This window comes from Pristiophorus japonicus, chromosome 3 (assembly GCF_044704955.1).
Source record: "Pristiophorus japonicus isolate sPriJap1 chromosome 3, sPriJap1.hap1, whole genome shotgun sequence".
NCBI classification, from domain to species: domain Eukaryota; kingdom Metazoa; phylum Chordata; class Chondrichthyes; family Pristiophoridae; genus Pristiophorus; species Pristiophorus japonicus.
The window spans coordinates 96,624,601-96,640,724 of NC_091979.1; the positions used below are offsets into that span (position 1 = coordinate 96,624,601).

The window sequence follows — 16,124 nt, forward strand, 5'->3', positions numbered from 1 at the left end:
CTGCGTTCCCTAAGGTAGGACTTCTATTTTTTATTTCTTATTTACTGATTGATTTTGGTGCTTTAGGTGCAGGGTTCTTCTATTTTTTAATTTTTAATTTATTGATTGCTTATTACTTTGGTCTTGGTGCTTTAGGTGCAGGGTTCCTTCTATTTTATTTGTTAATTAATTGCTTATTACTTTTTGTGCTTTGTTTGGTGCTTAGTGGTGCTTTAAATGTAGTTACTTGTGCCGATTCCTTAACTGTAGGAAAGGTTTTTCTGTGCGGACAGAAGTGGCAACATACGCTGGCCTAAGTTAGTTTGGAGCAACTATTTGCTGGCCAAATGCCTGAAACAGGGGTAAGTGGCTGGGAACGTCCCCTTTTGAAAAAAAACTGAACTAAAAAAAAACCTAACTAACTCATTTACACTAGCGCAAATTAAATGGCCAAAATTGCAACTAAAAAGATAGTCATACCCTCTTTTTTCCCCTCTTATTTTCTTTTACACTTCTCCTCTAAACTTTCTATATTCAGCCTGATTCTCAGATGTATTCTCGACCTGACATCTGTCATACGCGCTCTTTTTCTACTTCATTTTACTCTCAATCTCTTTTGTCATTCAGGGAGCTCTGACTTTAGTTGCCCTACCTTTCCCTCTAGTTGTATTGTACCTCGACTGTACCCAAACTATTTGCTCTTTAAAGGCAGCCTACTGTTCCACTGCAGTTTTGCCTGCCAATCTTTGATTCCAATTTACCTGGGCCAGATGCGTTCTAATCCCATCAAAATTTGCCCTCCTCCAATTATGTATTTTTACTCGAGATTGCTCCCTGTCCTTTTCCATTGCTAATCTAAACCTTATGATACTATGATCACTATTCTCTAAATGTTCACCGACTGACACTTTCTCCACTTGACCCATCTGATTCCCCAGAACCAGATTGAGCAATGCCTCTTTCCACGTTGGGCCGGAAGCATGCTGATCAAGAAAATTCTCCTGCACGCACTTCAGAAATTCTTCCCCCTCTCTGCCCTTTACACTATTATTATCCCAGTATATATTAGAATAGCTGAAGTCCCCCATTATCACTACTCTATAGTTCTTGCACCTCTCTGTAATTTCTCTGCAAATTTGCTCCTCCATAATTATCCCACTAGTTGGTGGCCTATGGAATACACTTAGTAGTGTAATGGCACCTCTATTACTTCTTAACTCTAACCAAATAGATTCTGTCCTTAACCTCTCCAGGACATCCTCTCTCTCCAGCACTGTAACATTCTCCTTAACCAATATTGCCACACACTTCCTATCTTTCCTTGTTGAACACCCTATATCCAGGAATATTTAATACCCAATCCTGCCCTTTTTTGAGCCAGGTCTCTGTTATTGCCATGACATCATATTCCCTGCGGCTATTTGCGCCTGCAGCTCACCAACCTTGTCTACTATGTTTCCTGCATTCACATACATACACTGTAAACCTATCTTAGACCATGCTGTGTTCTCTCTTAGTCTGACCCCACCTAATACTATTTCTTGCTTTAGTGCTATCCGTCTCTCCCAATCCTTTGTGCCCTTTTTTTCTCCTTTCCAATGCTACATCCTGGTGCCCATCTCCCTGCCAACTTAGTCTAAACTCTTCCCAGTAGCACTAGCAAACCATCCCATGAGGATATTGGTACCGGCTCTGTTGAAGTGCAACCCTGTCCGGCCTGTACAGGTCCCACCTCCCACCAGAACCGGTCCCAATGTCCCAGGAATCTGAAGCCTTCCATCTTGCACCATCTTCCCAGCCATATATTCATCTGCTCCATCCTCCTATTTCTATACTCATTCACATGGAAGAAATATAAATTGAAGTAAATACATTTTAAATGTGTAACAGAAATTAACAATAGATTGTGTTACATCTGAGGTCTGATGACAATCTGAAGTGCATGCATACTCAAAATTTATATATTACAAGTGAATCTTCCATGGTGTTGCTCACAGTGAATTGAAGGAGCTTTATACATGGTATTCTCTGACTTCTTACCACTGATTAAATTTTACAGCTCTGGCTATTTTTGCATTATATGAGTGTCCGTTCTTATTATATGTTCCTTAACTTACAAATTTAATTTTTCTGTCTTACTTTTTTTAAATATGTAGGAAGATGGGTGGCAATATGTAGCAGATTGGTTGTAGGGATATGGGGCTTTGGAGTAGTAATATAAATGGGTATTATAGTGTATATGAGCAACTATGAGAGGATGGTGAGATTTTGTATGTAACATTGGGGAATGTTTCTGCGATATGGTAAATGAAACCTAGGTTATGGTAGTGCTGGAAGATGGAAAATTGGGTGTAACTTACTCGGTAATGCTTCAGATATAGATGTTGTGGGGAGGATTCCAGAGCAGTTTGGAAAGGCGCCTGAGGCATGGTTACATTGGGAACATTGGATAGAAATACAGGTCATCGGGGCCCACAAAATCTCAACCAGAGCTCCCTCTGAGTGCCAAACTGTGGCATCAGCCCTAATATTCAGTCTTGGATGCAAGAAATCTGTGTTGAAATTTGAAAGTCCAGGACAGGTTAAGATTGACTTAGAGAAAATAGAGCAAAGAGTGACTTTTTTTTGCACTTTTTAATACATTTTAAGTCCCAGCCTCTACCTAAACCTCAGTCCTGGACTCCACTCCAAACAGCAGTGACCACTGAGAAAGAGAGAGCCTAGGTTCAAGGCCTTGCTGATGCCACTACGCAAGATCATGCCCTGAATCCATGCATTGCTATGACATGGCTCAGGCTCTGTGTCTCTGCTGCTGCAGATGACTGTATGCTTTTTCACATGATAATCAGATCAACCCTTTAGATCAACACGTGAATTGAAATATTTAGATTTTAAATTTAAAGTTTTCTTTAGTATATATATTCTTTATATGGGTTAGAGAAATATCAAAAGGAGGGAGGAAAAAAGGAACGGTGGAGAACAGGACAATGAAAGTTGATGTAATGGCTGGATCTATAATCAAAGATCGGGAAATATATAAACAAAAGTTATGCAAGAAATAAATCACTGTTTGCTGACTAAAGTAACCTTGCACATGTTAACCTCAAGATAACATTTGCAAGCACTGCAAAATGCATCAGTCAATCAAGGAGAGCCAGTATTGGATTTCTAAAAGGGTAGTCATGATTTACAAATTTAATAGAATGAGGTGAATTTCCCCGTCATTTTCAGTGCATTAGCGATGGATATATAGTGCAGGAAAACTGTGTGGAATTTTTTTTGCCTGATTTCTGCCATTAAAATGCTTCCACTGAGTTCCCTCCTGATTTTTGGGCTTTCTTACAGTCCATCTGTTGAGTCCCCACTGACCTCATTTGCATGTGTCAGAGTGAGGTCCAGTGATGTAGTAGTTGTGAGTTTCCTAGGTTTGCTCTGTCAATGCATTTTGGGTAACGAAACTGAGATTTATGAGGCACAGCAGTTGTCAGGATCACTGGATCAAGGTGAAAATGAGGAGTTTTTGAGCCTGAAGAGTATGGAGAGTTTAAACACTGATTTCCAAAGCTGGGAAACACTTTTTAAAGTTTTTTTCCCCCTGTATTTCTGACAACAAGTACCTGTTCTTGGTTCTAACTGCTTTTAACAGAGTCAGCTCACTGACATATTATCAAACTGTCCTCACGCAGTCAGGGCTTCTCAGGAGCAGGAATGGCATTCCCATGGGCATACCATTTTATGGCATTATCATGAAGCAGCAAGCACAGGATGGAGCTAAGGAGAGCTGGACACCATTTAAGGAGGATGCAGCCCACCAGATATTAACACTCCTTCCCCCCAGAATATACAGGCAGCACAGGTCTTATGAAACCCTTTCCGAGGAGTTGTGCATAAGTAGAGTGTGCTTCAGGAAAGAGGCAGTAGGACATTTCTGTGACCTACTGCAGGAAGTCTTCAATATTCTCAATATAGATTTTAATGGTATACTTAGAGGGTTGAATTTCTTCGAGGCTTCTCCCATTGTGCCACCGTAACTTCGTCAAATGCTTGGTACAAGCCTCATTTATGTGCGGAAATTCCACGAGTTAGTGTTTTTTTATGAAATACAAATTTTCTAATCTTTTTAATTAAAAAAGATAAATAAAAGGAGGCACCAAACACAAGCTACAGTAAGTAACCCTGGGATACTCTTACACAATTCCTAGCCTCCAAATTGGGAGTGACGGCACAGGTCTGAGAACTGATCTCCTGTCCACTTTCTGGGCAGGAAAATGGTGTGAGGCATAGGGAGGCTAAAAGGGGAAAATAAAATAAAACAGGTAGAAGCACAAAAGGGGGTGAAATGCTACCTGCTAATTTCAGTTAAAAAATAGGAGTGAGTTCAACTCCAATGCAAGATCCATGCTTCCAGAGCAACATTTCCCCAAAATTGAAAGATGACTTGAGTAGCAGACCAGTATAAGTTCTGATGCAAACTTCAAACTCAGATATTATGATGTACTTTCAAAGTCAAGAGGAAGCAATGGGAGTATGGCAGGTTGAACTTAGCATCTGTCCACAGTCACTATGCATGCCAAAAGATGTTCAGGGGCAAGACACCCACAGAGCTTCCCATAAAACATTGTGCATTCATAAACTGTATACAGTGTTATTACAGCCAACATAAATTGATTGGTTATGTAGGAAGCATAGCTGTTCTTGTATTAAGATTTCCAACACTTATAAAATAGTACAATACAGGCTTACACCAAGACACTCAATTCAGTGCATGGTGCTGTCCCAGCAGAGTGAGGGAGACACCAAACAAAGGGCAGGTGTTTCTCCACAGGAACGTTAAAATTGGCAGGTTAGTCACCACATGCTATCTCATGTTCTGAACAGCTAATTACATATGCATGGCAATGTTCTGACCCTGGCAATTAGGGAATGGTGCATATTGTGCAGACCTACAGAAAGTAAAGGGAGAAAATATTTTTAAAGACCCCACAACTTTGCTGCATGTAAAGACTGCATAGATTTGAAATGAAGAGAAGTGATTTCTTTGCACTCATAAGATGTTTAGGTATGAATATGCATCTTGCCTGTGTTCTCCGAAGATTTTGAAGAAAGAATCATTTTCCGCCGTAGCTTTGTTCGTCCCACTTCCTCTGATGCCAGTCATCCTCTTTCCTCTATAAATGGGCTGATTTTCCTCGAGCAAAACTTCATCTTTCACAGCAACTGAATGCTCTTCTAAAGAATCCAAACCCGAAGATTAGAGAGAACATAATTTGCTGCTTAAATAGTGCATTTGATATTCAATATCTCAAAGTTTAATGCAGCAAGGAATCCTCATGTTTTAATCCTATTAAATATAGTTGAGGAAAGGATTTGACATTAAAAATTGGAAATTTCTGTTTCTGAAACAAGGCAGATAGAGACAACAATGGCACAGCCAGCCCAGTCGACCCTGCAAAGTTCTCCTCACTAATATCTGAGGGCTTGTGCCAAAATTGGGAGAGCTGTCCCACAGACTAGTCAAGCAACAGCCTGACATAGTTATACTCACATAATCATATCTTTCAGGCAATGTCCCAGACTCCTCCATCACCATCCCTGGGTATGTCCTGTCCCATCTGCAGGACAGATCCACCTGAGATGGCGGCACAGTGGTATACAGTCAGGAGGGAGTGGCCCTGGGAGTCCTCAACATTAACTCTGGACCCCATGAAGTATCATGGCTTCAGGTCAAGTATGGGCAAGGAAACCTCCTGCTGATTATGATCTATCGCCCTCCCTCAGTTAATGAATCAGTACTCCATGTTGAACACCACTTGGAAGAAGCACTGAAGGTAGCAAGGGCATAGAGTGTACTCTGGGTGGGGAACTTCAATGCCCATCACCAAGTGTGGCTCGATAGCACCACTACTGACCGGGCTGGCCGAGTCCTGAAGGACACAGCTGCCAGACTGGGCCTGCAGCAGGTGGTGAGAGAACCAACACGAAGGAAAAACCTACTTGACCTTGTCCTCACCCGCATCTGTCCATGACAGCATTGGTAGCAATGATCACCGCACAGTCATTGTGGAGACGAAGTCCTGTCTTCACACTGAGGACACCCTCCATCGTGTTGTGTGGCACTATTACCATACTAAATGGGATAGATTCAGATCAGATCTAGCAGCTCAAAACTGGGCATTCATGAGGCACTGCGGGCCATCAGCAGCAGCAGAATTGTATTCCACCACAATCTGTAACCCCAAGGCCTGGCATATCCCTCACTCTACCATTATCATCAAGCCAGGGGACCTACCCGGTTTAATGAGGAGTGCAGAAGAGCATGCCAGGGGCAGCACCAGGCGTACCTAAAATGAGGTACCAATGTGAGGAGCTGCGATACAGGACTACATGCATGTTAAGCAGTGGAAGCAGCATGCTATAGACAGAGCTAAGCGATCCCACAATCAACGGATCAGATCAAAGCTCTGCAGCCCGGCCACATCCAGTCGTGAATGGTGGTGAACAATTAAACAACTAATGGGAGGAGGATGCTCCATGAATATCCCCATCCTCAATGATGGCGGAGCCCAGCACCAAGTGCAAAAGACAAGGTTGAAGCGTTTGCAACCATCTTCAGCCAGAAGTACCAAGTGAATGATCCATATTGGCCTCCTCCTGAGGTCCTCACCATCACAGAAGTAAGTCTTCAGCCAATTCGATTCACTCCACGTGATAATCAAGAAGCGGCCGAGTGCACTGGATACAGCAAAGGCTATGGGCCCCGACAACAGCGCGGCTGTTGTGCTGAGGCCTTGTGCTCCAGAATTAGCCGTGCCGCTAGCCAAACTGTTCCAGTACAGCTACAACACTGGCATCTACCCACAATGTGGAAAATTGCCCAGGTATGTCTTGTCCTCAAAAAGCAGGACAAATCCGGCCAATTACCCCCCCATCAATCTACTTTCAATCATCAGCAAAGTGATGGAAGGTGTCGTCGACAGTGCTATCAAGCAGCACTTACTCACCAATAACCGGCTCACCGATGCTTAATTTGGGTTCCGCCAGGACCACTCGACTCCAGACCTCATTACAAACTTGGTCCAAACATGGACAAAAGAGCTGAATTTCAGAGTTGAGGTGAGAGTGATTGCCTTTGACATCAAGGCAGCATTTGACCGAGTGTGTCATCAAGGAGCCCTCATAAAATTTAAATCAATGGAAATCAGGGGAAAAGTCTCCACTGGCTGGAGTCATACCTAGCACAAAGGAAGATGGTTGTGGTTGTTGAAGATCAATCATCCCAGCCCCAGGACATCGCTTCAGGAGTTCCTCAGGGCAGTGTCTTACGCCCAACCATCTTCAGCTGCTTCATCTATGACCTACCCTCCATCATAAGGTCAGAAATAGGGATGCTCGCTGATGATTGCACAGTGTTCAGTTCCAATCGCAACTCCTCAGAAAATGAAGCAGTCCATGCCCACATGCAGCAAGACCTGGACAACATTCAGGCTTAGACTTATAAGTGGCAAGTAACATTCGCGCCACACAGGCAATGACCATCTCCAATAAGTGAAAGTCTAACCACCTCCCTTTGATATTCAATGGTATTACCATCGCAGAATCCTCCACCATCAACATCCTAGGAAGCACCATTGACCAGAAACCTAACTGGACCAGCCACATAAATGCTTTGGTAACAAGAGAAGCTCAGAGGCTAGGTATTCCACAGTGAGTGTCTCACCTGCTGACTCCCCAAAGCCTTTCCACCATCTACAAGGTACAAGTCAGGATTGTGATGGAATACTCTCCACTTGCCTGGATGGGTGCAGCTTCAATAACACTCACGAAGCTCGTCACCATCCAGGACAAAGCAGCCCCCTTGATTGACACCCCATCCACCACCTTTAACATTCACTCTCTTCACCACCGGCGCACCGTAGCTGCAATGTGTACCATGTATAAGATGCACTGCAGCAATTCGCCAAGGCTTCTTCGGCAGCACCTCCCAAACCCGTGACATCTACCACCTAGAAGGACAAGGGAAGCAGGCGCATGGGAGCACCATCACTTGCAGGTTCCCCTCTAAGTTACACACCATCCTGACTTGGAAATATATCGCTGTTCCTTCATCGTCACTGGGTCAAAATCCTGGAACTCCCTCCCTAACAGCACTATGGGAGTACCTTCATCACAAGGACTGCAGTGGTTCAAGAAGGCGGCTCACTACCACCTTCTCAAGGGCAATTAGGGATGGGCAATAAATGCTGGACTCATGAGCAATGCCCAAATCCCGGAACAAATTTTTAAAAAGTGACTATCGAGCAGACTTTCCAATTATGGATTTTTTGACTCTGGAATGTTGTACAATGGGCACTGCCACCTAGACATCATGGCACATCCAGTCTGGATTGGGCCTTCTGTTGGAAACTTGTTCAATGGTGAAGGGTGGAATTCTGCCATTATTGCAACTTTTAAAGGGACTATAGGAACCATTTTAAGCGGGGTGGGGGGCGGGGGGGAAGGGGGGCGGAGTTTAACAGCCAAAAGTTTTACAAAGTTTGAAATATTGTCAAACTATGAAGCAGCAAGAGGCAGCGTACGTGAGTTCCTTTACCCTTGAGACCACAGGCCTTACCTCCTTTACATATAAATATCCAATGGCACCTCCTTCTTCCCTTCCTGCCCCCTCCCCTGCTGCTAACCACAGTTGTGTTGCTTTGTGCCTACAGATGATGAGCCAGAAGCACAGCAGCCTGCCCGTGAGCCCTCTACTTTGAACAATGGTGGAGACAAGGAGGAAGGGGACCAAAGTCTAGCCACACAGCGGGACCGTCCATCAGCAGCACCGAGTGTGGACAACACCTCGTTGGAAGAGCCGACGTTCCTGGGCCTCGAAGACCCTGAGGCTCCTGGCCCCAGTGGCCTGCAGCATGTGCAACATGAGGAGAAGCTTGGGGGCCAGCTCCCCAGAGGGTAAGTCGGCCCAAGAGTCCTGCTCCCAGTCACTCAGATGTGGACCTGGACTTGGAGGCTATGTCAAGAGAGTCCATGGTAATGCACCGCAAAGTTATGGGTGCATTGGAAAGGGTCCCGCAGAGCATGGATGCACTTGCTCTGAGGTTGGGGGAGGCCACCTCATGAATTGACCATGCCTCTCAGCAGCTCAACGAGCCCATCCTTGCCCAGTTACAGAGGGAGATGGACTCAACGAGCGACAGTGGAATTGCAGAGGTAATGGCGCATGCCATGGTTGACATGGCAGCAGCTATTACATCACAGGCCGAAGCCACGCAAGGCCTTTGTGATGTGATGCAATCACTGGTTGCTGGCATCAACTCTCAGACTGCTTTGTTTCAGACTCCTGTGAGTCAGTCTCAGATTGATGCCAAGCAATCACTGGTTGCTGCCATCCTCTTTATGTTTCTCACAGTCCAACGGGGAAGTGACGGTGCCGAAGCAGGCCAGCAATCTGTGCTCCCAGATTGCTCCAGATGCTGAAGCTCTGACCCGGGGGTGTGGCAGTGGACCACTGGAAATGGAAGGTGCTGTCCTTGCTCAAGATGACAGGTCTTTGTAGTGTCTGCCTTATAGACACAGCAACTCTCAAGCAGCCTTCCTGCAGGCACTGCGGCATCATTAAGGTGGAGCAGTAAGCATGGGAGGGGCATTAAGGAAAGGGGTGGCGAATCGCTGAGCAAGTCTCAATAAAGGCTTTGCCCACCATGGACAGATGTCCTCATCCTGTAAATATCATTATAAACATCTCATTGCTGTTGTTTGATGCCTGCTATTGGTGTATGGATCTGGGCCTAATATGGCACATAGAACCTGATGTGGAATTACAAATGTCAGGGTCGTTTGTACACATATTGCTGAAGTTGATTGTGTGTTATGCTGTTTGAAGGGGCATTTATTACATTTTTTTATTCATTGCTGGTGAGGGGTTGTTGGTGTAATGTTTGAGGCGAGACTTTTGATGCCGGTCGTAAAATGTTCATTTAACTGGTTGCATTCCCCTCTTGTGTATTAATGTGTAATTTCACCGAGATGTGTCATTATCATAGCACATAGCCAGGCCAATATCAGTTGCATCCATCAGCTTCCTCCATTCAAGAGAAGCGATGCAGTATGAGCCGCTGATGTGCGGCCCTTGCACAGCAGCATTGCCACGGTGCTCCTCCTCTTCCTCGTATGGCTGGCCATTCGGGGCCTCGGCAAGTTCCTCTTCCTCCTCCTTCTGAGGTGGGGCTCCAATTCCTACTGGCAAAGCCTGGGCTTTCATTATGGCCAAGTTGTGCAGCATGCAGCACACCACAATGAATAGCGACACCTGATGAGGGCAGTATTGAAGGCTGCCTCTAGAGCGGTCTCGGCATCAGAAATGCTGCTTCAGCACCCCTATTGTCTGCTTGATGACGCTTTGGGTGGCTGCATGGCTGTCTTGTAGAGATGCTCCGCTTGGGTGGCGGAGTGCCGGAGGGGGGTATTAGCCAGGACCCGAGCAGCCAGTCGCACCTTTCCCATGGTGGCTGAAACATTTGTGTCACATTGCTCTCGCGCAGGATGAATGCATCATGTATACTGTCAGATAGCGGGCATTCACTGGGAGGATGTGCTGCATGTTGTCGCACACCAGCTGCTCATTCAGGGAGCGGTATCCCTTTCTGTTTCGGAAGACCTCGGCATTCTGGAATGGAGCTCGCAAGGCCACGTGTGCGCAGTCAATGGCTCCTTGAACAATCGGGAAGCCCGCTATCCTGGCAAAGCCACATGCCCGCTCATCCTGTTTATCCTTGCTCATTGGGAACATGATGATGTCCATTCTCCGTCTGTACAGAGCATGTGTCACATTGCAGATGCAGTGATGTGCAGCGAATTGAGAGACGCTGCATATGTCCCCTGATGCAGCCTGAAAGGAGCCGGAGGCATAGAAGGTAAGCGCCACAGTCAATTTCACTGGGACGGGCAGTGCAGTCCTGATGCCAATGTTTGGCTGCAGGTCTGCCTGCAGGAAGATGGCATATCTCTGTGAGGAACTCCTTTTGGAAGAGCAGCCTTCTGACACACTGCTCCTCTGACATGTCCTGGTCTGAGCGTGGCTCCCGGTAAACCCGTGGGGGGTAAGGCTTCCTGTCCTGACGTCTACGGGGTCTCCACAGTTGTGAGCCGACATGGCCAACAGCCCTTCTATCTTGACGCTGCCTAACAAGATCATGTAGAAGGCGACACTAGCGTCCTAGTAATGAACTCTCAAACTCAAGTTGCTCGGAACCTGTAAGGTCAGCTAAATCTGCCGCTGCCCAGTAAGAGATTCATGCACTGTGCTCTGTTGAAATGTTGCACTCACTCTGACCTCCGATTAATCCGGTTACTCCTCCCTTAAAATAGTCTCCAGGTATCGCCTAAAGAAGTTGGGACTGCCTGGTTTCTCTGCTGTGTTCAGCAGCGGATGCTAAATGAGGCGGAGACACCTAATTTTGTGAGTGGGGTGCCAGTGGGTCGTTGCACGTGTACCGACGTCATGGTCTGACTGAAGTTACATGGTGAGACAGTAGCAGTTTGCACCGCAAGTATTGGTGAGGCCGCACCTGGAGTACTGCGTGCAGTTTTGGTCACCTTACTTAAGGAAGGATATACTAGCTTTGGAGGGGGTACAGAGACGATTCACTAGGCTGATTCCGGAGATGAGGGGGTTACCTTATGATGATAGATTGAGTAGACTGGATCTTTACTTGTTGGAGTTCAGAAGGATGAGGGGTGATCTTATAGAAACATTTAAAATAATGAAAGAGATAGACAAGATAGAGGCAGAGAGGTTGTTTCCAATGGTCGGGGAGACTAGAACTAGGGGGCACAGCCTCAAAATATGGGGGAGCCAATTTAAAACCGAGTTGAGAAGGAATTTCTTCTCCCAGAGGGTTGTGAATCTGTGGAATTCTCTGCCCAGGGTAGCAGTTGAGGCTAGCTCATTGAATGTATTCAAATCACAGATAGATAGATTTTTAACCAATAAGGGAATTAAGGGTTATGGGGAGTGGGCGGGTAAGTGGAGCTGAGTCCACGGCCAGATCAGCCATGATCTTGTTGAGTAGTGGAGCAGGCACGAGGGGCGAGATGGCCTACTCCTGTTCCTAATTCTTATGTTCTTATGTAAACCTGAACCAAATTTCCCGGCGGGGCGCTACAACCTCCACGGCTGGGTGGTAAACCATTTGAGGCGCATTACTGCCCCTCTGGGACACTAAGTGAGGCGCTGCACAACCAAATTTTTCAGCCATTGTATCTGCAAGATGCAAGGTACAAACACACCTGCCTTGCATGCTTGCTCTTGTCACCCTCCTCCAGAACCTGCAAATGAAGAGGGATGGCAAGAGGGTAACCCCAGTTCCTATCTCGGCAGCATAAGTGGAGAAACAATCACATAAAACAGATGGGATACAGCTTCAAGAGTCTCCAAATAAGTTCAGTTTTGAAAACAACAAAGATGTATTGAAATGAGTGCAAACAGAGCACCAGTTACAAAAATAGGAGTCCACTTTAAGAGAGAGGAGCCACCATAGCAGCCACGCCTTTTGCAGTGCCATTTAAAATGGGTGCTAAGTATCTGAAAGAAAGAAAGACTTGCATTTATATAGCATCTTTCACAACCACTGGACGTCTCAAAGTGCTTTACAGCCAATGAAGTGCTTTTGGAATGTAGTCACTGTTGTGAGCACTGTTCAGGTATGCCAACCATATCATAGGGCTAATGCCGCATTAATATAAGTTGCCGATTCACACAGCACCATAGGTTCTTCCCCAGCACATAGTATAGCACTATGCGTACCAAGCGTCAGGCATCAAAGCTCGATATTATAGGGTGGCAGTGCCTGATATACAGTAGCATTATGGCCATTAAACATTGCATTATTGATTTTTTTTTTTGCCTAAATTTTATTTTATTGCCTACATTCTTTCCAAATGCCTCCTCCACCACCCTCAATGTTACCTAGAAATCACACAAATTTAGTTCTATAGGCAGTATCACTCTAGCATTCAGTCTAGACAGCTGTCTGAGCATTCCCCACTGAGCACATAATGTAAAAGTAGCAGCTAAATTTCTTCTCAACATCTGGCACTTGGAGTCAAATTACATGGCAGTAGTTGCATATACCAGCCTAAAGCTCCTAGCTATACAAAGTAAGATCAGTCATGGTCATTCATTTTTTTCAGGATTGATCAATTATGATACAGTACCCATATTTTGTTCTTTGGTGTTCTTCACATCCTTATGTTCTGAAAACCAATCATCAGCATAGCCAAAACTAAGCAACTTCTGCATGCTAATTGGCGGTTCCTTTCTACGTGTAAATCTGTTACTTAGAAAAATCAAATACAGTATATTACAATACAGAATCACAAGATATTTTGGCAGCATAATTTCTAAATAAAGAAATCACGTAACAAAGCATTTCAATCTATTTGATAGTATCACAACGGAGCTTGATTGTCACATTGTTACATCTATCTTGCTGGATGTAATTGAAAACTATCAATCTGTCAAATGAGTAATCATTATGCATATTTATTGGGAATAAGTGAACCTGTAAATAAAACTTTTCAGAAGCTACTAAAATTCTAGAAACTGGACATTGATCCTTATTGGCACACACAGAATTTTTAACCTTGGCCTTGTTCAAGTTCTGAATTAGTAATATTTAATTTTTTCTGCATATCAACTGTTCATTAATCCGAGGGGATCAGCGAGCTAAGTATTTGTCTAAAGGAAGTGGCTCATGCCTCAAAACAATCCATTGGCATCCCTCTGATACCTGGCCCAATTGGTAATTTTTCATTTGTGAGTGTAGACTGGGGGAATCATAGATCAGCAGTTCTGATAGACTGGCCAATGATGTGGAAGGATTTGCTAAAAGTGCGGGTTTCGCGCCATGAAAATAATTATTGCCTCTGTGAACTAGGAATGAACAGCTCGCCCTAACAAGTTCAGACTGCACACAATCTTCTCTCTTCTTATTACATTGACATGCACATGTTCTGTCATCTTTCTCACACTCTCCATGCATCAATACATACACCCTTCAGCTTAACTCAGTGGTAACACACTCATCACTGAGCCAGTAGATTGTGGTTTCAAGCCCCACCTCAGGACTTGATCACAAAATCTAGGCCAAAATTCAGTAATAATTATGGGACTCATACATTGTTGAATGTGCTGCCTTTTGGATGAGTCATTAAACTGAAGTCCTGTGTGTCTGTTAAAGGGGATATGAACGATCCCATGGCAGTATTTGAAAAACAGCAAGGGAGTTCACTCGTGCCCTAGTCAACATTTATCTCTCATTCAACATCATTCAACTGATCATTCATCTCATTTTCTGTTTGTGGGTGCATGTGCAGATTTACTGTCGCATAGACAATAACTATATTTCAAAAGAATTTCATTAGCTGTGAAGCACTTTGGGATGTCCTGAGGAGTTCAAGAAAAACCTTGCATTTGTACCAGCGCTTAAAGGGTTACATTATGAAGACAGATTGCATACATTTCAGTTTAAAATGTTCAGGGGTGAACTAATCAAGGTGTTTAAAATGATAAAGGAATTTGATAGGGTAGACACTATGGTCGTGATTTCGTCACACGTGGCAGGATCGATGAAGTCGGGGTAGGTGGCATGTGGTAATCGTGCTCCCAACTCGAGCCCACTCTCTATCACGAATTTTCCGATGATTGGGCTTGCTAAGCCCTCCCTGTGGGCTTCCCGGCCAATTAAGAGGAAGCCGATCTGATGGCGTAATTTGCTGATGCGTCATCAGCCGGTTTCCTTGAAGGGACCGTGCTCACATTCTGTTGACAGTTCTTCTGTCAGTGTTCTGCAGCATTGAGGGTGCTGTAAATACTGACAAGCATTGCACAGAGGTGCATGGCTGCACCCAGGCTCTCCCATAACTCCCTCCAGATGCTTATGGAGGGGGTCAAATCACGTAGGGGCGTTCTCTTCCCTTCCAATGGGCAGAATGGGATCTCCCCCAAGACACCAACACAGCCTGGTTGCACATTGCACAGGAGGGCACAATCAGGGATGTCATCAGGAGGACCAGGCTGCAGTGGCGCAAACCTTTCAATGATCTCGGTAGATCATGAAACATTACTGCAAAGCCACACTCAATCTCATCCTGCTGAGCCACTCATTACATCCCCGTCACTCTGACTTCCCTACTCTACCCCTGCACATCCTTACTCACACCAACTTACCTTGCACCTCCACCCATCCCTCACTCTCTATCTACATTATCAGTTCACTAGCCACTCCTCACACTCACCCTCATCCTTGTCCAATCATACCAACTAACAACACACTTGGGTCCTTTTGCCAATGTTCATGTATAGTTAAATTTGATGTGTTGTCAAACATTGACATCTTTATTTTCAGCACTTTGCATTCTTGGACAGATTTGTGGGCTCCTTTGGAAGTGGCTTAGTGAGTTGCAATGGATAGTGAGACATAAGGGTACCCCCCACAATGGTGAAAGGAATGGGTTGGGCATTGCAGGGATACTTTATGGTGTTGGTGTGGGGTGGTGCCAACCTGGCACATCATGTGGCAAACAGGGTGTACAACCCTGTGCACCCTGAAGTAAATGTGGCCATGGTGATGTCATCACTCGCCTCCCGAGCAGCAATGTGGTCGGGTGCTGTTGCTCTATGTCCTGTGCAGCACCAGGTGATTGCGGAGAAGGTTGGTATTGTTGGTGGTGATGCTGGTGTGTTTAGTGCTGTTGGTGTTGGGGCTGATCGTGGTGGGATTCTGAGGACCAAGGTGAGATTTTTTCATGGGCACCGATGCTGCTGGAATAAATGACAGGTGAGGTTGAGATGACAGAAGTGCCCTGTCAATAGTGAGAGAGGTTGTTCCAAGGAGGTGACAGTGAATAGAGAGTTCACTGCAAACACTTCCAAAGTGCATACAGCTCACAAGTCTCTTCCAAAACCTGAAGGCTTCAGCTTGTGATATTGGAAAGTGAACAGCTATGAAATGGTAGCTTTTATACCACTTCTGTAGCTGTCAACTAGCCAAAGCAATAGAGAGTCACTGAGAACCTGACTCCACTTACCTGGCATGTTCTCCAAGGCATGGAAAACCCAGCAAAAGGTTGGTAAAATTGTGTGCCTG

The 16,124-nt window shown here is 45.1% G+C and overlaps 1 protein-coding gene across 6 annotated transcripts in view; it reads right to left on the reverse strand.

The window, feature by feature from the left end:
• Positions 1-16,124, reverse strand: part of LOC139259808 (uncharacterized protein C7orf57 homolog) — a 157,596-nt gene that overhangs the window by 19,568 nt on the left and 121,904 nt on the right. For 4 of the 6 annotated variants that reach the window (XM_070875607.1, XM_070875606.1, XM_070875610.1 and 1 more), the window contains 2 exons: positions 13,192-13,313; positions 5,058-5,208 (listed from right to left, as the gene is read on the reverse strand). In XM_070875607.1, the coding sequence (XP_070731708.1) occupies positions 5,058-5,208; positions 13,192-13,313 (273 nt within the window). The remainder of the gene's footprint in view (positions 1-5,057; positions 5,209-13,191; positions 13,314-16,124) is intronic. The other 2 variants (XM_070875608.1, XM_070875612.1) reach the window with 2 other exon arrangements.